Source organism: Pelodiscus sinensis, chromosome 27 (assembly GCF_052426305.1).
Source record: "Pelodiscus sinensis isolate ZL-2025 chromosome 27, ASM5242630v1, whole genome shotgun sequence".
In the NCBI taxonomy this organism is placed as follows: Eukaryota; Metazoa; Chordata; order Testudines; family Trionychidae; genus Pelodiscus; species Pelodiscus sinensis.
The window spans coordinates 3704151-3732128 of NC_143078.1; the positions used below are offsets into that span (position 1 = coordinate 3704151).

A 27978-nucleotide genomic window follows, 5' to 3' on the forward strand; every position below is an offset into this window, starting at 1 on the left:
CAGCCATAATCCACCCCTTTCAAGCTAAATATAAAAGTGAAACATTTAAATGAGAGAGGCAGAGTGGGTGTGACATTTTAATACAGTGTATAAATAAAAGCTTGGTATACATTTTACAAGTAAAAATTTCAGTTATACTACTGCTAGTGTAGCTTATGTGTAAAATAGTCATTTGCTAGAAACAACTGCAGTTGTGATGAATGAATGACCAAGGTTTCATTGATAAAGCAAGTAGTTTAAAAATATTAGGTTTTAAACTTCAGCATAATACAGACTACAGTCCATTTAATTCATTTTGGAAGCAACCTTGCTGCAGTGATAAAACAGTTGACCAAATAAAACAATTAATAATTCATCTGAGTAGTTTGTATATTAAAAAAAGCAAAAAGTGAACACCCCACTGCTGAATTAAGAGCTGCTGAAAACGGCCAGTTTAGAGCCCGGGAAGAGAGAGTCCTGTCTAGATCTACTACACCGTGTAAGCTGCACATTCTGTCTTAAAGTGCTTACACCCTGATCTGGAGGCGGCCAAGTCTTTTCCCCTAAAAGTCTCTCTTCATTGCCCATTGGGTTTTGGCCCCTCTGCTTGGGTTGCCAATAACTCATGCTGACTTTTTTGCAACATAGACAGCTGTCCACTGGGACCTAGTCTGAACAAACTAAGACTCTCCTTGTAGGCCACAGCGTTTTCCTCTTGAAGTCAGTGGGCACAGACATGGCCAGAGCAGGCATTCAGGAAGGAGAGCATGCTTTAGCTGTAATTCATACTATCCATGAACACAGAATCCACCACCACTTTATTGTTCTTGTAACTATTGAGTGCTGTTGACAATACCCTTCCCTCCATCCCTCGTGGGTTTCTGTTCCTCTCCCAGTGTAAGGATAAGAGCTTTTTTCAACAGTCATACTGGAAGGCCTGTAGCCACACTGTTTTTGTAACTATTACATCTATTTGCAAGGATGGGTACCCATATTCAATTAAAAGGAAAGTCATTTTTCCTTTAACAATATGAACAATGCGAGTACTTAACTTTAACAAGATTTTTGAGGGAAGTAAAAGAGCAATACAGATTGGTGGATGTAGTGGGACTCTGAAATAAAAGCAAACAAAATTCAAATTTGGGAAGAAAAAAAAGCCTGTTTCAGACCCTTTTCATAGAAGCCAGGCTAATTTTATAAAGATTTTGTGCAAAACAAAAATAAATCCACTAAAACAACCCAGGACCGTTCCTTGGTGAAAATAGATTTGAGCAAAGCCTCAATTTCCCAAATTTACTTTTGATTAGTTTTGATAGGAAAGCTGACATTCACAATTCTAGGTTGTCAGGTGTCAATGCCAAAATATTAGTTTGCAACAAGTTATATTCCGAATCAAAATTATGCCTGTGTGAAACAAAAGGTTGGGGAAAAACAGTTTTAAATTAAAAAAGGCCCTTGAAATTCATCTGTATGTTAACATGGGAACTATATTTAATAGTCTAAATTCAGGCCCTAATTCTGTAAGACAGTATGAAGTATCTTGCTTTATTCTCACACGTAATCCCATTAAGTGCTAGGTACAATGTTAAACTTGCACGTGTTCTTAAAAATTCATTGTAGCAAAGTAAGAGTCCTGAATACTTAAATGTATGTCCAATATATGGGGCCACTCTAGAGTAAGGCCAGAAGCCAGGCAATTGGTATAATGAATTACAAATAAACATACACACATCAATTTACAAGAATAATATTCATACAAAATTTTGTTTTGAAAGTTGCAGTGCAAGCTAAAGTTTTTCCTCTTAATATTGAAAGTCCAGTAGCAAAAATAACCTTTTACATACACACTACATGAGAAAGCTTCAGTGAACTAGGAAGGTATTGCATGGTAGTGAAGAAAGTGCTCTAAACAAAAATTGACTAATGTCTCAAAGTGCTTTTTGTTTGATGTCCATATCTGGAAAATATGCTCTACAAGTTTTTACATTTATTTTACATTTTGATGCATAGAAGATTTGTTTCATTTATATATTTTCTACCAACTGAATGAGTTAACCAAAGTTTGGTTATCTAAAATGAAATTATATCCCCCTACATGCACATATAGGCAGAGAGAGAGAGCAGCTCAAGTCTCCATTTAGCTCAAGTTACTTTCATGGCTCCCATCTCATTTGGATAATCTTCTTTTGACTGCAGTTCAGACAGGTATTTGAACTGGAAGAAAGCAGGCACAGTGCAGCATGCTTGCCCGCTGAGAAGATGGCATCCATACTATATAGAAACCACTAAAAACAGATACTATAAACCATTAATATTTACGACTGGTACATTAAAGACCACACGTCCGCTGTTTTAAGGACTACATTAAAAATTAGCTGACTCCCAAAGTAGGTTAAAATGAAAACCAAAATATACATTTATAGGAAACCAGTAGCTTAACTGTTTGGAATGGGGTTTAAATGGGCATTCTTCTGAGGGGCAAAAGATCTGTAAAAGTCTATATACAGTGAAGTCCAGTCGTAGAGACAGAATTTAAGGATAATTATCACTTACTGAGTGTCAATCTCCAAAGCATTTTACAAACCATAACCAGTTAATCTGCTCAGCACTGCTGAGGCAGGGGGTATGTAACATTAGCACCATTTACTATTGGACCAAATCAAGACAAGGCCCCAGTTCTCAATTGTGGCTTCTAAACTTGCACACCTCCCTGCTCCCTGAGAATGTGCAAAGGTGATTTTTTCCAGAAATGCTGAAGCACCCACCTGCAGCTCCCACGGATAGGAGGTGTTAAGCCTGGCCTCAAAAATCAAAAGCCATTTTTGAAAACGTGCAGCTAAGTGACTTGCGCAAGGCTAGCGAGGGGGTCTGTAGCAGAGCTAGGATTAAAGTTTCCGTGTTCCAGACCGTCCATCCTCTGCTCAGCACATACCTCTGTTATGATCAAACTCCCTATCCCGTTTTTAGCATATTTGCTTCTATTCACCTTCTCTGCATCATGCAGGTTCCCAGGGGAGCGCCCCTCCCAAACACAAGTAGTGGGAAGAAAAGAAAAAAAAAAAAGTAGTTTTAGATCACATGGATTGAAACAGCATTCAGGTCACGTTCTTTTACAATTTAAAATCCCTGACAAGGCTAGAGCATTCTCAATGCTCCTGTGCAGGGGGAATAGGGTGTGACTCCCAAGACAACAACTGGTCCTTTCCAGTAACTATTCTCCATATCAGTTTTTTGAGAAGGGTTTTAGTCCCAGCCTCACCCCCAATATTTTACATGCAGTGCACTTACAGGATACTCTGGGTGCCACGGCAGATCCTTTTGCCTACTCCTGGATGAGCCTTGTCTTTCATGACAGGTCAAGTCCATCCTGCATCACACCAAGTTTGATCAGGCTGGGAGGGAAGCGGCGGGGCGGAGGGGGGGCAGGGAGGTTAATAGAACTGGAAGCAGCAGGCAAAGCAGCCTTCTGAACCCACTTATCGATGGCTACCTTGGTACGTGTAGGAGATGGGCTGGCGGGCCCCAGGCCTGACAGTGAAGGTGTTCACAGGAGCGCTGTGCAGTGAGTTGCCCGGGACAGGCCTGAGGGAGGAAACACAGAGGAAGTCATCCAACGCCATGGGAACCGTGTATAAAAACAAAAGCAGTGAGGCCTCAAAGATGGAGGGAGGCGAGTGGCCTGGAGTTCCTGTAGCTCTGTTTCAGCCTTGCAGCCAGGGAGAACAAGCTGTAGGTCTCTCTAGGGCCTCTTGTCGCCATAGCATTTGAGACTGGCTAGCAGGGACAGACTGGCTAGAGGCAGCTTCAGCCAGAACCATCCTAGGAATGTAAAATCCCAGTGAATCCGTTAACTGGTTAAACCTGCTGCCAGCTTCCTGTCCCCCCCCCCCCCCCCCCCCACCCAGTTGGCTGGTAGCCCTGTGCGCAGATGGCTGGCTCCCAACACCTGGGGGCCTGGAGCAGCTCTTCTCCCACAGCAGGCCCTGGGCAACTCCTGGATACCAGTTAGCCAGTACCTGGTAAGCATCAACCGGTTACTCAGTTACCAGTTCCCTGTTCACATCCCTGAATCACCACTGCATCTGCACCGCCTGTACTATCAAGTGAACTGTTTTAAACAGGCACCGTTCTGTTGTGTGAGGTGGGTAGGACCAGGTGTACCCTACAGCTATCCCAAGGCATTGGAATCCCCTTGCTCCCTTTTAAATCGGCTTCAGAACAGGCTCCGGATTAAGGAGCATGCTCCTTGGGAAGAAGGGGACTCCTCTCCCAGCTGGGCCAGCAGAAGGGCCTCCGGATTCTGGGAAGAAGCTAGGACACCACTTTTCCCCAGTGCTTTTTTTGGCTTGTATCTATAATGCTGTAGTTTCCCCTCCCCCACAATACCCCAAATCAAAATTAAGACCCTGTTACTATTAGGCATGGCGCAAACGTGGAGAAAGATGTGGTCCTGTTCCCTGCCCATCCGGATTTTCCAATGCTTGACTTTGGAGATATTTCCCTCCTAGGCAAACCCTCACACCCCCCGAACAATTTACAGTTTGAGGGGGGCTGAGGAAGCTGGGTGTGGAACCAGTCGATGCGTGGGTCTGAGGGAAAACCAACTGAAAGTCCGGCCTAGGCCTGAGGAATCAGGTCGGGGTTAGAGAGCACCAAAGATGTTCTCAAAAGTGATCAGCTCACCATGGACAGGACTGGGAAAAAGCCTCTTCCTTCATCTGATCCAGAATGAGAAGCATTGGTTCAGACCAATGTTCTCTCTAATCTTTCCCATCTGTGTGTGGAATAAATTGTGTACTGAGGAATATGCACCACCAGGAGATACACAAACCTAGCTGTGGGCGTTCAGCTAATCAGCTGGGCATGCACTGGAATCTCTCTTGAGGGGCCGCACAAGTGCACAGCATTCAGGATCAGACCTCAAGATTCAAATCAAACACTTTTCCCACCAAGGGGTTCTGATTAGTGGTGACAGCATCAGCTCACCGGTCCTCGCAGCAAGGGGAACCTACCTGCTGGTTGTCACCGCTGCGCTGGCTGCAGATGAGTCCCCATTCTGCCCTTGATATTTGGCATTGTTCACGGTGTTGGCATAGGGCAGAGTGTTCCCGGGGGGTTCCAGTGACATCCGCCTGCCCTGCGTGCTGCTGGGGCCATTTCTGTGGGTGGAGCCAACCCGGCGCATCCCCTCCGCAGCCTGGGAGCCGTACCCCGCCACGTTTTGGCTGTAGGTCCCGGGGGTGCCAACGTTCCGGGAGGATGTGGACGTTCTTGTGTAGGAACTATCGGGTTCAGACACATAGAGGCGCTTCTTGATCAGCGGGCGGCTGCCTGGGCTGGAGACTGGAAAGCCAACGGAGGGCCTGCCCCCTGGGTAATGTTGACGGAAGCCACTATTCCTCGTGCTGCCGTCTGGGGGCGTTTTGGGGGGCAGGGCGTAACTGTTGCCATAGCCGTAGCTTGGAGGTCGGATGTTCTGCTGCTTTTCCCAGGGTTGGCTGCCCTCCGGGAGGCCACGGCTCTCTGCCACGGTTGAATCAGCATCCTTGACCCCATCGGCGTCATTGCTGAACTCTGGTGGCGGGGGAATGATCTCGTAATCCAAATTATCTCCAGTCTCTTCCTTCTCCTTGGGCAAGGAGCTAGGAGGTGAAGAGAGCGGGTACAGGGGGTGCTCAGGTTTGGGGCACAGGTCTTGCAGCCTCGAGTAACTGGACTCTCGGAGGCCTTGAACTAAACTGGAAGTGCCAAACCTCTCCGGCTTGGCAAGGCTCGGGGACTCTGCAGTGCTAATTTTGTGTGCGCTCCGGGACTGCTCAGACGTGCTGGAGAAGTCCAGTGGTCTGTAGCTCCTCTGCTCTGGTTCCGAGAAGCCCAGTGGCTTGCCTTCCGCTGTGACCATCCCATCATGCGGCTTTCCCTCTGATAGGCTGGGGGGATCCTTCTGTGGGGTCTTTGGCACCACCACGAAGGAGTAAGGCTTCGACTCACGGTAGAAGAAGTTGGTCGAGCCAGATTCTGACTGGCTACTGCTGCCCCGTTTGTCGGAGAGCTTTTTGGATAAGTAGCTGTTCTGGCGGGAGGCAGTTGGCCTGCTTCTTTGGGCCCGCTGTTTCGCAGCCAGGAGAAGAGCCATTGGAGAGCCTTTTTCCACCTTTTCTCCTGTGACCGGGTGGATCAGGATATCCTCCTCCTGGCCTGCATTCGTGGAGGCAGAGGCTGGCTCTGTTGGCACCTGAGGCTTCTCAGAAGAGCCCAAGATAGTGCCTCTTTCTGACTCATGTTTGTTGGCACTCGCTGGCCCCTCCTCCACAGTTTGAGAGGGGGTCTGAGAGGTGAGACTGTCTGTGGATCTGGTCTTGGTCCGATGAGTTTTGTATTGGATGAGAGAAAAGTCTGTCTGTGGCCCAGAGGCTGGTTGTGGAGAGGCAGGCTCTACGGAGGAGGGTGAAGTAGAGGCTGGAACAGAGAGTTGGTCCTTTGGTTTCTGAGGCAGGTCTGGAGATTTCTGCACATGGCCAGGCTGCCGGTATCCGGGAACAGGCTTTAAGTTTTCAAACGTCTTATTACTAGTGAGGGCACTGGGAGTTTTACGTGCCTCCTGCGACTTCTCAACTTCCACGGAGGCTGCTGGGGGTGGGAGCGGATTGGCTATAGGTGTTGGCAACGTGGAGTCCCCGGAATTTGTCTGGCTGCTCCCAAAATTCAGTGCAACTTTGTTTGTGCCTGGACTGTGCCTGTGATTTGTAAGTCCGGTGGGTGGTTTACTTTCCTTTCCTGGGGAGAGTAGGGCTTCCAGCTCGTTCCTGAATTTCATAACACTGTTTGCTTGCATGTTGGGGGGTTTATTGTCTGGAGCAGAGAAGACTGTGCCTGCGGAGTTCTCTTTAGCAGAGAGTGAATTAGTAGGTACCTTGTCTGTCTTATCACTCTCCCCTCCTACTGGAAACTGTGGCACTTTCCAGGTAGGTTTAGGTTTCGACCCAGCAGCGCTGATCTGGTCATTGCTAGCATGATCGGTAATACTGTGTGTAGGTTTGGGAGTTACAGGTTTATCCACCTGTCTCTCCTCCCTTTTTGAAGAGGAGGACAGCAGGGCTGACAGTTCTTGCTTCAGCTTGTTTAGATTACTGGGCTCTTTCCAGTCATCATCAGACGAGGAGTAGTCTGGGGAGGGCACAGCGAATTTCTCCTCTGCAGCAGGAGGCTCACATTTTGGACCCACATCCTTTTCAGACTCTGGTTTTGGACTCGTGGGTTCTGTGATTTGTCTCATGGGTTGTGTTACCATCTGCCTGTCCAAGGTAGATTTCTGCTCCGCTTCTTCAGCTAAGTGTGCCTTTGCTGCTGGTCGTATGGTAAAACTTGGTGGAAGGGGAGGGCGGCTGTGAGGCTGTCTGGAAATTGGTCCGTTGTCCTCGCAGGAATCTTTTTCTTCCATGGCAATGGATGAACTTCTGACAGGGGTAGCGGGAGGTATTTTAACGGATCTGGGGAAAGTTAGGTGAGGTTCTGGAGTAGACTTGGTCAGCGACTCTTCCTTCTGGTTAGAGGCTGGTGGAGTGGTGATATACAAAGAGGCAGTGCTGGCGTTTCCCCGGGCGTCTGTCTGCCTTGTGTTCAGGACTATTTCTGATCTCCATTTGGAGATGACATTTGAGATGGGAGAAGGAGACAGAGGAGGTGCCGGAGGTGGTAAGGGAGGAGCCGGAGGCAGCAGGGGAGATGCCGGAGGTGGTAAGGGAGGAGCCGGAGGCAGCAGGGGAGGTGCAGGAGGTGGCATGGGAGGCGCTGGAGGCAGCAGGGGAGGTGCCGGAGGTGGCATGGGAGGTGCCGGAGGTACTACAAATGTGAGTGGAGGGGCTGGAGGAACAAAATCTGGAGGGGACAGCCGGCTGGGAGAGGATAACGTGGACGACGAATGCACAGGTAGAGCCATGGATTGCGGAGATGCTGCTGTTGGAGGTAGCGGTGATGGCGGTAGTGGTGCCATGCATGGTGGAGGCAGTGGTATTTCCGTGGGTGGAGGTGGGGGTGCCATGGAGGGTGGAGGTGGGGGTGGGGCCATTGCAGGCGGTGGAGGAATATCATCATCCAGATATTCGCTTTTGAAAAACTTTGAGCGCAGGTCTCCAACTGAACTGTACATTCTGTAGTTTCCATTGATTTGCGACCCAAGGCCTATGGAGAAGAGCACTGGTGTTAAAACACATTGTACATGGGTAAGACCTATTCAGAGACCATCTCCAGAAATGTTCTCACACCTAGCCAGAAACAATTCATTTCCAACAACGTTATTACGAATAATTTAATCAGCAACCGTTCAACTGCTGCGATGTATTTTGTGCTCCTTTGGTTATGAAAATTAGGGAGGAATTATTTTTAAATACACTTCTATCAAATGCTTCTATAACTTATGGAATTGTGATTGGGAATCATGAGTTTTAAGCTAGCCACTGATACCAACTTATTTTTTTTATTGGATCCTGCACTGGTGTAGCTCTTGGTCTTTTCTGATGCACGGATTTTTATGTAAATTGATCAAGCCAGATAAACGGGGACCACAAAGGAAACGACTAGAGTTAGGTGGTTGCAGGTCTCATAAGATCTTATGTAATACTTGGCAGAAAAGTATATTCCGTCTCCTGGGTTCTTAATGATCATAATCACGATCTACTATCAAGACAAAATTCAGTTAGGAGCTTGCCGCTGAATAAGGGAACAAATTAAGAAACCAAATTTCTGTGTCAGTGGAATTACTTTATATATTAAAAAAACCCAAAAAACAAAAAAAAACCAACACAACTTTTGATAGTTGCCATGGTCTCATCACAGAAGAAACTAGGTCAACATGCTTTGCCGGTGTTGGCTCCATCGTATGACAGCATCTGGTAACTGGATTTCAGTCGCTTCCCTAAGGACACTTGGAATCCTCCTTAAGTCAGCCTGCCTGAAAGTTTGCTCAGTTGGCATGAACACACAGGCCGCCAAATCCTGACCCCTCAGAACATCATCTTCAGCCAAACAAATTACATGATTAAGGAAAAGTGATGGTAGCAAAAGCAGATCTGTGCATTACAGTCATTTTAAGGGCTTGAATGCCTCCACAGAGAGGACACCTTACCTAGAGTTGCTTTTTCTTCAAAGCCGTCTGGCACAGATGGGGTTGGCACTGCCACTCCATGGGTGTCTTGGGCATTCTGAAATGGAGCGTAAGAAAACGCATAACAGTTTCCACAGCACCTAACATGACTGGGCCTCCAAGGTGCTCCCACAATTGCCATAACAACAACAACCACCACCACCAACCACAGTAATTAATACCTAAAATATTACAGGTATAAAGAGCCGAGCATGAGTTTACCCATGTTGTATCGTCCCATTCTCAGCTTTCATTCCTATATTTTCCTAGCCCTGCTGGTTGCTAATAACATGCCTGTAACATAGGGTTGCCAGATGATTTCAACAAAAATACCGGACACGCTTGACATTACATCACAATCTGTATGACATCTGATTTAGAAAATACCAGACATTTCTCTTTTCTCAGTTTGTTTCCCAAGCAGAAAGCTTAAATACTGGACTCTCCGGTTCAAAACCAGACACCTGGCAACCCTAGTAACCAAAGCAGTCATGTTTGTCTGCATGTGTGGACAGTTTCTTGCAAGCAAAGGAACATCCATTATTGCCAGAGAGCAATCACCCTGGCACTTGGGAACTGCACCTATTGGGATTGTAACTAGCACTCCAGGTTGCCTTATTCCAGCTCTCCAGAATAGGTGGGGGTGAAGATAGGCTGCTCATGCGACACTGGTCCTGAGGATACAAGGATTTGGGCAGGAGTGGCCCTAGATGTGCTGCCGGCAACTGGCACCCTACGTGAAATGCGCAATCGGCACGCGATTGGCGCCCCCACCTCCAAAGCCCTCAATGGCCATTTATCTTGGTGCCCTAGGCGACCGCCTAGTTTGCCTATATTGGCAGGCTGCCACTGGACTTGGGTCTCCACCAAGAATTGATAGCTGTTCACTGAAGTTCGCACACAGCACACATTCATGGAAGAAATGGCATGAATTCCAGCCGCTGTTGAGGTCAGCAGAGCCTAACAAATTAAGTGCCATTGGCAGTACCCTTCCCTCATGGGTTTGTATTCCTCTCCCGGTGTATGGACACAATCAGCCATATTGGAAGGATGAAGGTGTAACCTTTAGGCTACAGTCAGACTGAAAGAGCAGCAGCTATTAGTAGAAAGGCAGGCAATCAGACTCACAGTCCATCTCAGTTGCATTACAACAATATCATGCCAGGCTGTTAAGAAGGTGTCCCAATGGCACCCAATGCCACTAGATAAACAATCAGATCTCAAGATGGTTAAAGAAAACTTAAGAACATCTTGTCTTGCAAGAAACTACTATCTATAGAGCCCTGCAAATCTACAGAGACCCACTTTATATCCACGGATGTCAGTGTGGATATCTGCCACTCATTTCTGCATCTCAAGTTAGGGTTGTGAAATCTTTAATCAGTTACTATGGTCCCCGCTCTCCTATTGTTTGTATGATCTCCGTCATTTTTAATTTTTGCTGTCTGTGGTGTAATTAATTTTTTCTCGATGTAAATGAACTAAGGTGGTGGGGTACAGTTGGTGAGAAAATTCTATTACAGTATGTTAGGATTGGTTAGTACAATATTAGTAAAATAATCGGTTAAGGTCTAGCTAATCAGGACTCGAGTTTCACTATATAAATGGAGGTCCAAGATGACCAGCAAGAAAGGAAAAGGAGGAACAGAAAGAAGGAAAGACCTGGAAGAGGAACTCGCCTCCAAAACACAGCCGAAAACTAGAGCTGCCAAGAATCCTCTGATGACTGTGACGTGCAGCAGCTAGAATGCAGAGGAGACTGACCTTGCCTGGCCAACAGGAGACGTTCACCTGCTTTGATCAGGATTGGTGAGCAAGGCACTGTGTGCTTAGCATGTTTATTGTGCTTGTCTGATAATTGTTAATAGAGAGTAAGGCTCTTCCACTGCTAAAAGGACCTGCAAACTCACAGGATTACACCCTGAATTGGCTACGGGTGGGTATTTAAATTAACAAGGTTACTCCATGAGCGCTAGGAACTGGGTGAAGGTGTGAGCATATAGGAGTGTGGGAGGAACAGAGAATTGTGTGTCTAACACCTGCATAGCACAGAGGACTCAACAGGAAGCCCAGCTGAAGTTGCTGAGTGGCCCCTATTTTTGCAAGTTTGGAAGCATTTTGGTACAACAGCAAAATGGGAGCTGGCCCAGGCACCTGGATCTTAGTTTCACAAGACTGAAGCTCAGCAAGTCATTTGGGGGAGCACAAGTTTTGCTCAGTTTCAGGTCATGCCATTTTTCTGAGAGGCCGCCTCATTCAGGGCACTTTCATCTTGCTGAAACGCTGAGCGAGGGCTTCCGATGCCTCCCAAACACAGACAGCCCAACCTGCCCCTCCGTGACTCACTGGGACAATCACTCTGCAAAAGCCTTCAATGTTTCTGCTGCGCACCAAGCAGACAGTAATGCGGCAAAATTACAGCCCAAGCCCTGCCCGGACTGGAATACAGTAATTCCTACGAGACTGACGCTTTACTCAGCAGTGTTGAGACCCAGCTGTACCCTCTCGAGACTTCATTATAGACCTTTCACAGGCTCGGTGCATCCTTGCCAGGCATCATGCCTGTCGTTTATGCCCTGCGGCAAGAGCTACCAACTCAGAACAGTGCTGGACAAGGCTGAATGGGGTTATTCTACAGCACTGTAGGGAGGATTTTACAGCAGTCAGACAGACCCTGTTACAGGAGTGCTCTTTATCTATAGACACACACCTTGCTCACAGAGAGCCAGCAACTAGAGCCCAGGAATAGACAGCCCCATCCCTGGCTTTGTAGGGCCCATAAAACGAGGAGGATGTGCACTGCCAGTGGCTCCTTCTCGGTAGCTCTGTACACCAGCTCGCAACAGTCCTTTGTGCAGAGAGAACGCTGCCCGATGAGTTTCCACCATTGCAGTCACACACACACACACACACACACACACACACACACACCCCACCCCCACCCCAGGTAATGATGCAGCCAATGCCCTTTGCCTTCCTATTGGCAATCCTGTTGCTTTAGCAAGCGATTGCTGTAGGGACCTTTGGCCTGTTGGGGCCTTGGGCCCATCTTAGCTCACACACACACATAAACTGCACCATAAAACTGCAGGCGCGGGGTGGGAACAAGAAACCAGGGTGGGATAGTTTAGGATCCAGGTATTTGCTGAGTAGCGGCACACAGAGCCAGCCTCCTGTCTCTGATGGCAGGCAGCACCAGCTGCTTCAGAGAATGGGGCAAGAACCTCATGGTAGGCAGTTATGGAATAACCTGCCCATAGGGAAAGCTTCCCCCAGACCTCTAATTGTTAGAGGTTGGCTTGCGTCCTGCAGCATGAGGGCTTGTGTTTCTCAGGCTATGGGGATTTTACTGCTGCTACAAACAGCCTCCTGGGCTGAGATGGCGGGTGGCAAAGCAGCACCCCCTCTCTCTTGCACCCAGCTGTTGCTCCTAGCAGTCTTGGTATTTGCTGGCATGCAGGGAATCAGTACCCTACCCATGCAGCCTCCTGGGGTCGCCAGCCAGTGCCTCTGCAGACACGGGGGGGGGGGGGGGGATCAGCCTGTGTGCTCCGTGGGCTTTGGGGTTCAACCCCTAGGCTTGGAGCTTCAACCCAGGGCGGCGGGGTTTGGCTTTGGAAGATTGCCCAAGTGACCACCAGCAAGCGTGCATGGCCGCACTCTAAGGTCACCCAAATATTGTTCTAAGAACCACACACCCTACTGCAGTCAAAGGAAACATTGCAATGGTTCAGGCTGTGTTCTCAGTACCGCCTGATAATTACATCATGCATGTATGTTACTAAAAATACCTGCCTTCCTGGACTGTACCCAGATCCAGAACATTGCTGGCTGTAGGTTGAAATGTGACCATCGACCCTGCGGTTTCACACACCCCTTCAGCCACTTGAATGCTTCGGATTCTCAGCCCCACCCACTGGGAGAATTGCTACTATTGATCAAGGAAGGGGTGTTTTTGCAAGAGCTGCCCTGGCCTGCATTCATTCCCATTTATATGAATTCTGCCAGGAAGGGAGGGCCGCTGAAGTCTATAGTGTTGCCCAACTCACTAGAGTGCTATTAAGCTCGCTCACTCCAGGGTGGAAGTTCATATTCCTCAGAGATGACATTCGGCACAGATAGGAGGGAGGAGAGGAAGACGCTGTTAACGCACTCCCTTTAGTCTGTGTTTGGATCACCAAGGCGAAGTAGCAATCAGAATCACAAAACTGGAAGGAACCTCAACACATCACCAAGTCCAGTCTCCTGCACAGAAACCCAAGGACCTCCCAGACAGAAGAGACTATAAATGAACAGGACAAATAACTTCCCTACCCCCACTCTCACCCGGCATTTCCTTCTGATTCTTGACAAAATGGAACATGCTAATGCTCCCTCACTGCGTGCATTACTTAGGCCAGCTCTACATTACATGGAAAAAGAGAAAAAAAAAAATCAACCTAAGATATGCAACTCCAGCTATGAGACTAGCATAGCTGGAATCAGTGTACCTTAAGTCAAATTTCTATGGTGTCCCCGCTGTGAGAGGTTGATGGGAGAAACTCTCATGAACCTCCCTTACTCCTCATGACCCCATGGAGTTGTGAGGTTCACAGGGGTAACAGACCCGCTAAATCAGACCCTGGAAGACTGATCTCCAGAGCATCAGTCTCGGGGGACATGTAGACCAGCTTAAATCCCAGCCACAGCCTTCAGTGCCTAAACTGATCACACCACAATCAGGAGACCAGCCCCCAAAACGTGTCATTATGTAGTTGGCCAGGCACATTAATAGTGGTGAACTGATTGGCTGCTTTTAAGGCCTTTGGGTATCAACCTGTGTCAATGGTAGAATTCAAGGCTCCATAGACTTCTTATGGTCTGGGGTTCCTGGATGTACAATAGAATGTGAGGGAACTTTTTGGGCAAGAACCTTTGCTTTTGTTAAAGGGCTAAGGAGAACAGAAGCTTTTCAGGATTTCTCCCCCTTTGCCTTTTCCCAGTGGCATCAAGCACTCCTCTCCAGCTGAAGAGGTCAGCTGGTCATGACTTTGGTTGGATTTCCTTGAGGCCTGCAGCTTTGCCAACAAAAGCCAAACAAAGAGGCATCTAAAGTCATTTCATACAAGCTAGCATGGCCATCTGTGGTACCGTCACGAAAATATAACCAAGGCCACAAATAGAAAACCAGCAATCCTTAGCTATTACACATTGCTTTGAATCTCAGGAGTGCAATTAGGGCTGGCCTTACCATGAGGCGAACTGAAGCGGCCACCTGAGGTGCCAGACTGTGTGTGAGCGTTTGTGGGGGGGCGCCCCAGGACCAGAGTGTAGAAAATTGTGTCTGCTGCTGGTGCATATGTATTTTCTCTGCTCTAGATGTACAGTACTAGGAGAGGAGTAGAACAGGAAGAAGGCAGAATTGAGACCTTTCAAAGTTTTGGCCCAAGCAAGGGGGCGTTATTTGAGCTCCCCGCCTCAGGTGCCAAAATGTTGTGGGCTGGCCCTGAGTGCAATGCAAATAGTAGCTTGTTGACAAGGAAACAGAGTGATTTCTAAGCATTTGTTTGCCCCTGTATTCTGAGGGGTGCATGCGTCACATGTTCGATTACGGGGACACGCCCCTATGGAAACGAACAAGATGACCTGTATTTTCAACTGTCCACTAATTGTAGGGGGTCTAATTTTTTTGAGGTGTTAAAAATGAGCTACATAAAGGTCCTGGCTGAGCATCTGCCGCCTCCAGGGAATTCTTCTGGAGTTGTAGGTGCTCTGTGCCACTCTCAAAACTGGCCCCCACAATGGCACAAGCTTGCCTTTCAAAAGCGGAGGAAGACAGTGGCCTGTCATGACGAGGCCGGCCATAGCAACTGTATGGTGTTTGCTACACACATGATGAGCCTGACTCAGCCTCCCTCTGACTCACGGTGAGGCGCTTCCACTTTCTCGGATGATGTGTTGAGAACCAGCATTTCAGGTTTGTGGAAGGAGGTTTTCCGGGCACGGAGCACCTTGCTTGGAATGAGCATTCATTGTCACGTGAAAACACACCTCTCTGATGGAATCAGATACAGCCTATCGCCCTCCGCATGCTATTGAGAGCCCTGCCTGACTTGATTTTGCCTGTCCACACAATCTCCTATCACAAGGATCTACAAGTTCCTTCATTTGGAATGAGGTTGGTTTTGGTGCCCAGTGGCAAGCGTCCACAGCAAAAGACCACCGAACATCTCAGAGAGGCTGAGGGCTGACTGGACCCAGGAAAATAAACTCTCCCTTAATCCCTCAAGGTGCCTTCTCTGAGTCAGGGGGAGGCACAGCCAGGAAAGCTTGCCCTTCCCATTCCACTGCTGCTCCTGCTTGCTGGTTAGCTAGTGGGCTTTGTCTCAGGGCTGCTTCCAGGTGGCACCTTGCACCGGCACTGAGAAGGGAGGCAGTTCTGCAAAGCGTAGGCGGCCGAACACTGAAAAGAGGGGCACTGCTCCCAAGAGTACAACAGTTGCAAGTGCCCTCTCATTAATGTATCTCCTGGAAAACATTGCGCCTGGTAGCAAGGCCACTGCTCAATGCCATACAGGTTTATGTGGGCAGGAAGTTAGTCTTGGGGTGGCGGGGGGAGAAGGGGAGGAAAAAAAACCCGTCAAGCCAAAAAACATTGACGAGAGCTGGGCACAAGTCCAGGGCAAGGTGTACACAAACCCTAGGCCACTTTCAATGTTGACTCAAGATTGTATATACGTCAGCCAATCAAAGCAGAAAGGTGGCCATGTTCAAAGAGGGGGCTGTAAACTAGTAAATTGCTTTTGTGAGGCGTGTCAAAGCAAGGCCTCAGGGGAAGAAGAGTGGGTCTCAGCTCTGTTCATTTTATGTCACAGCTGGGCATGGGGGAGAAGAAAGGCAAGGTTATTATGCAAAGAAAAAACTTAACACCCACTTAAAATGTAAGTTTAAACTACATTTTTCATTTAAAAATTATGCAACAATTTTTCTCTACATTAGAGGGGAAACCCCTTACTCTCCCTCTTATTTTAAATCTCCCCAGTGCTCCGACTGGAAAAGAACAGGAAAAAAAGAGAGAGACATTTTCCCTCGCAATACCAAAAACCCAAGTTCTTCTGCAAAAATGTCAGTCACTAAACCCCCCATTTTTGGAGGATAATTTCATTAACCTCCATCCCCCCCGAGTGCACCCACAAGGCCTCCCAGCTGTAGAAACACTTGGGCCAGAAAGTACCTCCATCCTGTTTTGCCAGGTGTGTGCGTAGGGGGAATGTAGGCAAGTGTAGCAGCTGATATTCAATAAGCAGGAAAGCTTGCATTTCTCTCATGTCAGGGAGGGAGGGACGCTACTTGAAGGGCTTACAGGGCAGGTTTTCACCGCCTACAAAGGCAAATTGGGCTGTATGTCTTTTTAGCCTTCTCAGTGACTCAGTCCTTTGGCTTCTCTCTTTAGAGTTAGCCTTTTATTATTAAGAAGGGAAATCTGAGAGCGCAGAGAAGTCAGGAATCACTATGGGGGAGGAAGGGAGAAAGGGCAGCAACAAACAACATTTGCTGGAGGATGAGGGGCAATGTAAGCTTGGAGTCAGAGGGCTCCCATCCTGTAGCCCAACAGTGCACCAGAAAGGTCAGCCTGAGGAGCGGGCGAGAAGGTGTCATTGCTGAAGCAGAGGAGACTGGTTCTGCATGTTTATTCCAAAGGACATCTGTGCTGCAGGGACCTATTTATTCCCTCTGGCCTGGTTTTCTTCCCCTAGTGGCCCATTTCAAACAAAAGCAGAAGGCCAGCTATACCACAAGCAGGTATCTCCTCTGTAAAATTATCTGCACATGGTTCTTTTGCTTTTTCCTTCTCTTTGATTCCATTGAAGATTCAATTTGTAACTAAAAGCCAGCCCTGCAAACTCCAGCTGAGCTCTGCCAGTCAAGCAAGGTTCTCTCTGGTGCTGTCAGCCTCAAGGAAAGCTCTGCGGCTCCCCACGCCCTCAGTGACACCTGTGCAGCTCCTTTGCCTCCTCATTATGCCTGCAACACTGCCTGTGTAATCCCACAGTCTACTAATTGTTCCTTTAATGACGCCTCTGTAGCTCCATTGTCTCACTCTCCAGAACAGCATCTGTGCAACCCCACTAACGTTTGTGCAACCGAGTCTATGCACAGGGGTAATAACCGACTTAAAATGCAGTCAACTGCTGTGCGGATGATGCACAAGGAGCAACCGAATCTGGATCATTCTCTCTCTCTGTATGTCACTCTTTAGGACTAAGAACACTGGATTTGCATGACCAGACCAGTATCTGGTAAAGACAATAGCCTAACCTCTAGCCATGACCAGTGTCTGGCATGTTACATGCAGTTCAGCCATCTCCATAATACACCCCATCTCCATAGTTCACCCCATCTCCATAATACACCTCCAGGGATGGGCAATGGTACATTGGTCATTCACCATGGTTAGCCCCTGGTAGGCCACTGCCACTTTATTTATCTGCAGGTACGGGCAATAGCAGCTCCCATTGGCTGCGGACTGCCACTCCCAGGGGTATTTACCCACCCCTGACCTAGGCAGTTGTGCCCCACTGTATACTCCTAATGAAACTGGGGCCTGGGGAAGGCTCGCCATGTGGTGAAAAATATATTCAATGTTCAGTACAAATGGAGAGGTTTTTCTGAATTAGCCAGGAGAGCTCTCCCGCTTCAGATTCTGGAGGTAGAGAGATTCTTCGGGGAATCCCGCTAGCTAGCCCTGATAACTGTACCTCCAAACCTCCAGCGCCCGTGTCCAGTTGCTATGCACGTGCTGATAATCCTGTCTGAGAAGCCAGGAGCTCGTAGAAAGGGCCCCCTGTCTGGTGATTATGTCAAGGCATGTGAGAACCGCCTAGTAGTGCAGACAAGCAAAACTGATGCACCGAGAGCAGACAGCACAAGAGCTCCCAGGGAAAAGCGCTCAGCCGCGCCCATGGTGGAAAAGCTCCAAGACGCCAGCATAACAGCAGCAGCCTCTCCTTTGTTTTTGGTGCCCTCCCTATCTTTGATGTTAAGCAGCTGTGGCAGAGTTGAGAGCAGGTATGTCGCTTGCTCCACGGGGAAATAAAACAAATACACAAGCTATTTCCATGGGGTTAATTCAACCTGACGCAGACGTGTAAACCGACCTTTCTTCCCTCTCGGCTTTGTGAGCTACATGCTCACCTTGAAGAAGGAGGAGGGCCAAAAGCAATGTGACCATCTGAATGCGGCCCGTGATAAGTAGGCAAGGAGGGGGCTCTGCATCATCTCCTTCTCAAGTGGCATTTGCTGAATTTGGGCTGATTTAAATGCACCACTCAAGCTTTTCATCAGGGTGGGAGTTGCGTGTGCACCTCCTGTCCTGGGCATGGCGTGCAGGAATCAACTCTCCTAGGAACTAACAGCTTTCTGCTCCAACTGCCATATGTATTTCTTTGACCTGCCTTCTCCAATATAAGCACATACCAACTGGTATATTTAAATAATAGCAACAAAATTCACCCTCCAACTACTAGAATGCAGCACTCCACTCACTGCTCCTCCTGGAAAGAGGACGGGAGGAAAAACACCACCACCTGACCGACCTGTAGTCACGTTGCTTAATGCACTGCTGGAAGGTACTCAGATAAAAACCTACATCGGATAGATTAGTGCAGTGACCATTTTTATTTGGCGTCATTTAGAACCATCCTCCAGGGACATAATCTGCAGAAAGGGTCTGATTCTCTAGGGATTTTACAATTCATTTCTGCAGAACCCAACTAATTTAATCCCTATGAATTACAGAGAGTTCTCCCATCAGACACCCAGAGGAGAATTTGCTTTTGGGACTGACAGACACCGATATCCACACACAGACCCATAAATACCAATTTGTTGCAAAGTTCGTCAGTCCCACGTCACCACGGACACGCCAGCATTAGGACATTGACTGCTCCTTTGTTCCATTCAGCTCAAGGGGGTTTTGCTCATTTATACATCCCTGCTTAGAGCTCTGCCCATTTCTCTTTCCCCACTACTGCTTCATGACTTCGCCTCACTAAGGAGGATCTCCTCACTGAGCCAAGGAGAAGGTGTGATGCGTACCAGTCAAATCAGAACACTGCACTCGCAAACTGATCCAGTTTTACTACCAACGCTCTCAGCTTCCTATTTGCACCAGAAATGCCAATGTTTATCAAGACCAATGTAACTTACCTCACCTCACCCCTTCTTGCCTGCAGAGTTTGCATATGCCCATGACAAAGGATAGGCTCAGATCATATCTCAGTCCCTCCCTGTACCGATCATTAAAAGTGGTTTTGCTTCCCATCTGACTTTTTCTGCACAGAGAGGATGAGAAATAGACCAGGGACCGCACCCATCTAGCTGGCTCTAAACACCGTTTGCTGGTCTGGCAAAGCAAACTCTTTTGACTTTGTAATGCCTGTGCAGTTAGACCCCTACATTCAGGAAAATAATTAGGAGCATGAAAAATACTCACGAGAGGTAGGAAGGTCAGTAGCGGTCGGACTCTTGGGCGAGGTTTAAGCGTTGCTGTTCCAGAGTCAGTCGCTCTAGTAAGGGGATTATCCTCATAATAGAGTTCCACAACATCACCTAGAAATAAGGAGAAGAGAACCTGTGAGACAGGAATAAATGTCACTGCTGTCAAAACCAAACACCACTGTCTAAGAAGCAGGGTGGTGAATCTTGGGTGGTCTCCGCCTGGCAACGGGTTGGATTCCATCTGTTTGGGTAAGAAACCCAAAGTCTGATGTTTCGCCCGATCTCATGGCATCTTCAGCTCAGTTTTGCTGACCCACGAGAACAGGCTTGTCGATGCTTTCAGGTGTTTGGGGAAATCAAGGTCCTTGGTTCTGATACTTACTGTGGTCCATTAGAATCCCTTCATGGTGCAAGTCAGCTTCTGTCTGACTTTTCCTTAACAGCAGAGGTGTCAGTCTGCTGGTCAGTGTAGAATTAGGTTCTCACTTGCTTAGGGGCCATGTTTCCAGTGTTGATTAGCTTTGGGGCACCTTAGGGAAAGGCGCCTAAAGAATGACCATAATTAAGGTAAATGGAAATCATCAACAAATTAAACGTGGAGGAAGGAGCCAGAATGAAGCTGACTGCAAGACTTGGTTTGCATTTTTCTCACCAGCTCCTCTTGCAATAAATATGCAGTCATTAGGCCCCTGATCCTGCAAACACACAGTTGTTTGTACAGTTGGCCCATTGAACAGAGTGGAGCTGCCCCACGTCACCACTTGTAAAACACCATGGCACAGCATGTTATCTTGCAGCTCTCGTTGTAGGAAGAAAACATTTCTTAATAAGAAAAGGCGAGAAGAGAGCATGTGAGCCTAAAGAACACAGATAAACAGAACAGGCGTGGTCTAGTCTGAGTGGGTTATTTTTACTGCTATTCAGCGTTAAACATCCATGGGGGCTAGGGAGGGGCAGACTTATAAAGCTGGCATCCAAGTTACTCTTTGGGAGGGAGGAGATTCAGAAACCACTAGGAAAAAACAGCCGCTTGTGCAGTGACACTTTCTCTGACATTCCCCCCTGCTTATGTAAAGTCACTTGGCTGGTTCCACAGCTGGATCATTGACTGGCCTTAGCACCCAGATTGTAGGCAAAGCTGAGAGACAGCGTCTGGCTTTTTCTGTGCTGGATGGATGGATTCTGGAGGTGACTGAGATCCACTGACAGCCTCTCTCTAACCCTGCCAAGGAATCCCTCCTCAATCCTGAGCTATTACCCTGCACTCCTGCCCCCATCCTGACAGCTGCAAATCCATATGAGTAGGGGGGGGGGGGTGTCCAACATGCGACCTTTACTGCTGGTATTGTAGGCTGCCCTATCTCTACAATGGAGTCCTGTCTTTTAATCGTGCCCCAGAGAGAGCCCTTCATGTTGTTCAGCAGTATCCCAGCTCCCCGGGTGTGGCCACCTTCACCAGCCGCTGCTTTTCTCAAGCCCTTTGCCATGAACACCAACCAAAGCAAAGGGTGAGCAACCATCAGCCTCTCCCCCACAAGGATTTGTAGGGGCACAGCCTGCAGAAAGAAGGGGGACACGCCAGGGTTTTGCCAGCAGCTACAGGGCTTTCCTTCTTGCACTTCGCTTTGCTGCCCAGGCCATTCTAAAAGGCAGCCTAGAGCGGGCTTTGGATGAGTTCAGAGATCACAATGCCCCAGGTGGGGTCAAGAGCAGGGACTGAACTGGCATTTCTAGACCTGAAACCATCAGACTTTTCTGGGGGAACCATCATCAATTTAGGGCCAGTTTTAGAAGTAACTTACTCGAATGTTTTACTACACAGGAAAAAAAAAAAAAAACCACAAAAGCAAAAGACAACCCAGCAAACCCATGGAAGCGTGTCTCCGAGCCTGCAGACAAGATTTGCAGGGGTCGTGCTATGGTGTTAAAAATAGCAATACAGATGTTCCAGCTTCAAAACCCACCCCATCTTGCTTGGCTTCATAGCCAAAGTAGAAGCAGCTACATAAAAGTTTTTAGTGCTACAACGCGAGCCCCGGTCACCTGAGACAAATTCTGAAACTTATCACAGATTTTTAAGTTTAACCCAAAGATGCTCTTCACAGTGTTTAATAAACATACCAATGACATTGATATTGATGAGGTAGGGTGAGGGGCGAAGTTAAATTTCTGGCCAACAGTATCTAGTCAATGCATGCAGCACTAGATTGAACCTGTTCTGGTTGGGCACTTGGAGACATGCAGCCAAATTCTGCCCCCACCAACTCCAGTTTTACAACGGGGCTGTCTCCAGTGAATTTGCAATTGTAGCAAATCAAAGTACAAATGCACCTCCACACATCTCTCTTCTAAATAAAACATCATGCACTGGAGGGACAAAGTGAGAAAATACCTTGGCCATGTTTTGGTTGTTCGCTATAGAGAACCTAGTCAAATAACGAACACCACAAGTGGAACACAAACCCAGATATCGATATTCAACAAAAGTGCTTCTTTAGTCCCTGAAAAAAAAAAAAAAATCTTTGTTGCTGTTGCCATCAAATCCAGAATTGGTCCAGTGCTTCCTTCCAGTACATATTATAGCAACATAATGGGTGATAAATAACACAAACAAAAGGAAGCCTAAACACACCCTCTGAGTGAAATAGCATTATCCCCATTTTACAGATGTGTGTGGCATAGTTAACGTGACTTGGCCGTGACCTCTGAAGGTGTTGGAACAGAACTGGCAAATAACCAGTCCTCTGCTTTTAACACTGGATCACACCTCTCTCCCAATTGTGCTGTCTGATGGTAAAAAGAACCCATAATTTATTTTAATGAAGTTGTGTGGCTAATTAATAGCATGAATTAAAAGGCAAAGGCACCACTGGGTGTAAACCCCACCTTTGCCAGAAGGACAGCTACTGAATAACTTGCTATCAAGAAAATTAAAGCAAAGCAGGCAGGTTTCAAAGGAAAGGGGGAGGGGGAGGGAAAGGTATATAAAATAGGTACAGAGATAAACATGGAATCGAGTCCACTCCCATTGAAATCAATGAGATTGTTATACATTTCCATGGGAGAGAGGGCATTAGGGTATTATGTAAATAGCTTTTTAAGTTGGGGAGCATGATGCTCACATCTAGAATCCTGGGATTGGAAGAGACCTCAGGAGGTCATCGAGTCCAGCCCTCTGCCCAAAGCAGGAACAACCCGAACTAAATCAACCCAGCTAGGGCTTTTGTCAAGCTGGGACTTAAAAACCTCTAGGGATGGAGATTCCACCCCCTCCCTAGGGAACCCATCCCAGTGCTTCCCCACCCTACTAGGGAAATAGATTTTCCAAATATCCAATATTCCACCTCACCACAGAGGAATCGAAGGTTCAAATCCTACACATGGGAGGACCATCTAATGATCCCATTTCGTTTCTGTGGGTTATATGGCTAGAAAATTAGGGTTGTGTAATCTGCACAAACAAGTGAAAGGGATGGGCTGCATTTTTTTTTGCCTGAAAAGCTCATTGTGGTTTTCATTCAAGCAAGAATCTCTTTCTATAAAAGGAGACACCTATTTGTGTTTTGTCTTGCCAGCCAGTTTGCATCTGAGATTATTGGACTAGCTGGTTGCCCTTGTAGCCCTGCAAACCGGTGGGAAAAAAAACACCCATTCTCTAAAACTCAGTTGTATCTTCACAGCCTAGTTTTCCCCCTCAATGACCAAATCAATCACCATGAAGCAACAGACTCCCTCCCGCTAGAAGGTCCTGCAAATCTGTGGCTCTCCACTGTATATCTGCAGGAATCTGACATCTAGGATGCAGATTCCTGCAATGCTGATATCCACAGCTCCTTTTGCAGATACAAATTTTGTATCTGCCTAGGGTTCCATCTGTCAATGCTAACAGTCTGACACATGCCCCAGACGGTTAGCTGAAGAAAACGCAATCCAAAGGATTGTTCGTGTTCTCAGGTGTCTGTCATGGAGCGTGCTTTGCATGCAATTGCAACATCCTCCAAAGCCTATATAAGCAGAAAGCAAAACACACTTCTCTTTGGAGAAAAACAGAAGCAAGGAGATTCTGGGTTTGAAACCAGAAATATCTGGAAAAAAGTTAATTTTCATCAAAGATTTGTCAATTTTATTTATTTAGTAAATGGGGGGGGGGGGGGAGAAGGGGAAGAATCATTTCCTGACCAGTCCTATTATCAGTGCACCTCTGCCAAGCTTGGATTTTGTATTCACACACACACACCCACACACACACACACCCACACACACACACACACACCCCCCCCCTCCCCAGGTAGCTGAGGATGAAAAAGGAGATTATGGATGCTTCTAGATGTTCAGAGAGCTTGCAGGAATGCCACGTTATTCTTCGTTTCAACATCTGCATGGGCGAGCCTGGGTGCAGTGAGTCAGCCACAAATGCCATCCCAATTAATAAGATAAAACTCAGCAAGCTTGGCTGATTGCATTTCTCACACCATGTCCAGCACCGTCACCATGTTGGCAGAGCTTGCTGAGAGCAGCCTAATGTGCTCTAGAGGCATGCAGTCTTCAAGCTGATCCTCAGAGTAGGAGACAACCCTCCCTGGGTAGAGGGAAAAGTTGTTCCCAAAAATGGTGGTGTCTCCATCCACTATACCACATCACCCACATGCCAGGCACTAACAGAGCAGGTCGCACAGTGGTGTTATGCTTCCAGCTTCAACAAGGACCATGGAAGGGAACACACACACGAGGTCCTTAAAAGCAGAACTTCCCCTGCAGGTCAATGTTCAGGCCCAAGAGACTGCGACAGCGGTTTCCTTTTATAAACGGTTCAAGGTGTGACTCTCACTCAAATCTAAAGCAACTTCACAGAGCTCTTGACTCAAACAGTTCAATTAGTTTAGTAGAGACTGAATGGTCCAGGGGCTCCAAAAATTATTTGAGCCTTAAACTAAACAAGACACTAATTGAAGTCAGTAAGAGGCTGGATTGCAGACCACAAACTGAGCAACAAAGTTATTAAGAATTTGCAGACTTTTAAGAATCTTTAGGAAATGTGCCTGAATGCTTCTGATGGGGGGGGGAGGGGGGGGGAAAAGAGAGGAAAAAAAAGCCATGGAAAGGAAAATGCTTGTACTCAAATGAAATTAATAGGTAGCAAGTTTTAAAAAACAAACAAACAAAAAAGTATTTCTTCACACAATGCAGTGTCAACTTGTGGAACTCCTTGCCAGAGGATGTCATGAAGTCTATATGACTATAACGAGGTTCGGAAAAGAGCTAAATAAATTCATGGAGGTTAGGTCCATCCATGGCTATTAGCCAGAATGGGCAGGAATGATGTCCCTAGCCTCTGTTTTTCTGGAAGTGGGAAACAGGGGAGGGATCACATGAGGATTACCTGTTGTGTTCCCTCCCTCTGGGACATCTATTTGTCAGAAGCTGGGAATGGGCAACAGGGGATGGATCACTTGATTCTCTGTTCTGTCCGTTCCCTCTGGGGGCACCTAGTATTGGCCACTGTTGGCAGACAGGGCACTGGGATAGATGGACTTTTGGTCTGACCCAGCCTGGCCGTTCTTATGTTTCTTGCCAGATAAACAGGATTTTCCTGTTTAAAGACTACCAGCCATAAAAGTTGTAATGGCTCAGTGTTCCCCCCGACCTTCCTCTCCAACTACATGCATATGAGCTGTATTTTAACACTCCCATTGGAAGCAGTTGCTCCTTGGATTGTACTTTGGGCACCTTTGGCTACAGAATGTATTCCGGAGACATTTGCAGATGTAACACTGCCTTGCTTTAGAAGTATCCTGGGTTTGAACAGATGCCCTTCCCCAAAGGCAGAACTGCCTCAAAGAGTCAGTTATGTGACTTGACAGAGGCTACTCACAATCTGTAATATTGTAATTACAATGGTTGCATCATGGATGGTAGGTGTAGCTGGAAGCTAGCGTAGACATAACTGAGGAAGGGGGTGGCACTAGGGACTAAATTCAGGAATCTCTGAGTCAGATGCACGCAAAACCTACACCCTTTTCTTGTTGCTTAACTGGTGTTTACTTTGCAATATATCTGATGCAAAACTAGGGTGGGGATTAGCATAAGCAGTGGAGCACCTTGTAGCCTATGAAACTATGCAGTAAATGTGCTAAGAAAGGGGCAAAGATACAAGGCAGGGCTTTGATCAGGAGGAACACAACGATTTATAAACCCAAACTTCAACTAAATCTGTGCCTAGGCTGTTCTTCAGTGTGGCAACAACAGGCCTAGGATAAATACACCAAGAAGTCTTAACATGCTGGCTTGGAGAGAAAAATAAAATCCAAAAAACCCACACACCACCCTCTATTTAGTACATAGAATGCCTTAGATAAAGTATTACAGTGCTAGAGCTACTAATGGCCAGATCATGCAACTCTTATTTATGAGAGAGGTATTTCAAAACTCACAGCTCTGAGTGTGAGCCAGAGTCCCTTGTGCTTCTAGTCCTATTGACTTTGAAAGATACAGGCACAGGGCTGAGGCCTGCTTTGATAGTTAACCAAAAGCACTGCCACTTTAAAACAAAACCCATTGACAGGAAAAATGAGCAAGTCCCTCTTTGGATTTATAGTGACAATTAGAAGGGAACAGTTGCAAATAAAGTCTCATCACACTTAAAATAGTACCTATTATCAGCTCATCTGAATTTCACCAGTGTAAAGTCTGGGGCTGTGTCTAGACTGCAAGCCTCTTTTGAAAGAGGCCCTTTTCGAAAGATTCTTTTGAAAAAGCGGCTCGCTTCTTCGAAAGTACTGATTGTAGTCTGGATGCTCTCTTTCAAAAGAGGCTTTTTCTCAAGTGAGAGTACCCAGGCAGTCTGGATGCTCTCTTTCAAAAAAGCACGGTTTGCATTACATAGCGCCTTTTTTCGAAAGAGCACTTCTGAAAAAAGGCGTTCGTCCTTGTAAAATGAAGTTTTCCACGGTCGAAAAAACTGGCGTGTTCTTTTGATTTACTTGCAAAAGAACGCGGCAGCAGTCTAGACACGAGAAGTTTTTTTTTAAAAAAAAGGCCACTTAAAAAAAAACAAGACCCTGTAGTCTAGACACACCCTGGATGTAAGCTCCAGCCCCCCCATGGCTAGAGCACACAGAAACTACTAGTCTGGGCCTCCCTAGGCTCTGCTGTGTGAGGGTTATGTGGGGAGTGTCTTTGCTTCTTGGGGGTAGGAGGGCACACATTAGTGAGGGTTTTTTTCCTTTTTGCTTCTCATCTGTGTGCAGCCCCGAACTGTTTTTCCTGTGAGTCTGAGGTCCCCAACCCAAAAAAGGTTCCCCACCCCTGACATAAAGCCTCTATCTTTAGCTAACACACTAAGAAAAGTTACAGAGCTAGATAAACAATACGTCCACCTCTGAGTTTACAATTTTGTATTGGAATCTAAAAATGAAATCCACATTCTGTTCTCAGTACTTTGTTTCAGCTCTAATAAATATTTTATCTGGCACTATCCCACCTAAGCCTCCAGGATGTGAAATCTACAATGAGATACAAATAAAATCCACACAACAAACAAACTTCAAGTTTCTCAAAAACAAGGCACACTGGCTACCAATACATGTCCAGAAGTTCATTTAATACCTAGGGAAGAGCAGATCAAATGGGTTAGCAAAGACTAGAACAAAGCAAGCCACAGACCACTTTCTTCAGAGCTCTGAGAATCTCCCACATATTAAGCCAGGGTCTTCATGCCTCTTGGGAAGAATTTCCCAAGATTGGTTAGCTATTTAACTTGTTCAGAAGCCTTTGGCATTTCTTTACTGAGTTTATCACCACCCATTCTGAGGATCACAGGTTCCAACATGTCTTCTATGAAGCTGCTTAGCTCTAACAAATACTTCCCATGCTCTCCCAAACTGCTTGAATGATTCAAAGTGCTCTGTCTAGCAGCATTCATACTGTCCACACTACAGCTCCCTAACAAGTCCATCACAGTTGTCTGCTCCATACCAGGATTAGCCAGCCACTGCTTGGATTCAAATCAGGAGGCTAGAGAGGCCAGAGGATGATCCGATTTCTTTATTGCCTTTCTCCTGAACACCCAAATAAAGAGAGATACTCACCGGGACCACCTTGGCCATTAGAGGTGATTTCTTGAGAGAAGACCCAGGCTGGATTTGTGGTATAGAGGGAAGTGTTGTTGGTGTTGGCATGTTTCTTCCCAAAGAGTTTGCTAAACGTGCCCTGGCTCTTCTTCATCTTTGTTCAAATCACCTGCCGTGCTCTGCTCAAGTCTCTAATGTTTCCTTTAGCAAGACATGTTTTCACTTTGCTCTATCACTATCCAGCTGAAGCTACGCCAGGTGCTGATCTGCGGAGCTACCTTTTCAGCTGCTTTAAGGGTAAACACCTGA

General features: G+C 47.0%; 1 protein-coding gene across 2 annotated transcripts; it reads right to left on the bottom strand.

Annotated features, from left to right (window-relative positions):
* Window positions 1-64: 64 nt before the first annotated feature.
* C27H6orf132 (chromosome 27 C6orf132 homolog) lies at window positions 65-27978 on the bottom strand. 2 transcript variants are annotated; one of them, XM_014571377.4, is made up of 6 exons: window positions 27688-27978; window positions 19596-19711; window positions 9104-9179; window positions 4992-8160; window positions 3470-3561; window positions 65-3346 (listed from the first exon to the last, which is right to left on the bottom strand). In XM_014571377.4, the coding sequence occupies exons 1-6, from the start codon at window positions 27821-27823 to the stop codon at window positions 3336-3338; spliced, it is 3600 nt and encodes a 1199-aa protein (XP_014426863.3). In that variant the 5' UTR covers window positions 27824-27978; the 3' UTR covers window positions 65-3335. The 2 variants fall into 2 exon arrangements, with proteins under 2 accessions (XP_014426863.3, XP_014426862.3); XM_014571376.4 differs by having other exon boundaries at window positions 65-3561.

What these genes read in the sequence shown, in the direction of transcription:
- C27H6orf132 (XM_014571376.4), bottom strand. Translation starts at nt 27,823, where the DNA reads ATGAAGAAGAGCCAGGGCACGTTTAGCAAACTCTTTGGGAAGAAACAT. An exon ending in TACTGACCTTCCTACCTCTC is followed by an intron (nt 9,180 to 19,595) that starts GTGAGTATTTTT and finishes GCTCCATTTCAG; the next exon opens with AATGCCCAAGACACCCATGG. An exon ending in TGAAGAAAAAGCAACTCTAG is followed by an intron (nt 8,161 to 9,103) that starts GTAAGGTGTCCT and finishes TCTTCTCCATAG; the next exon opens with GCCTTGGGTCGCAAATCAAT.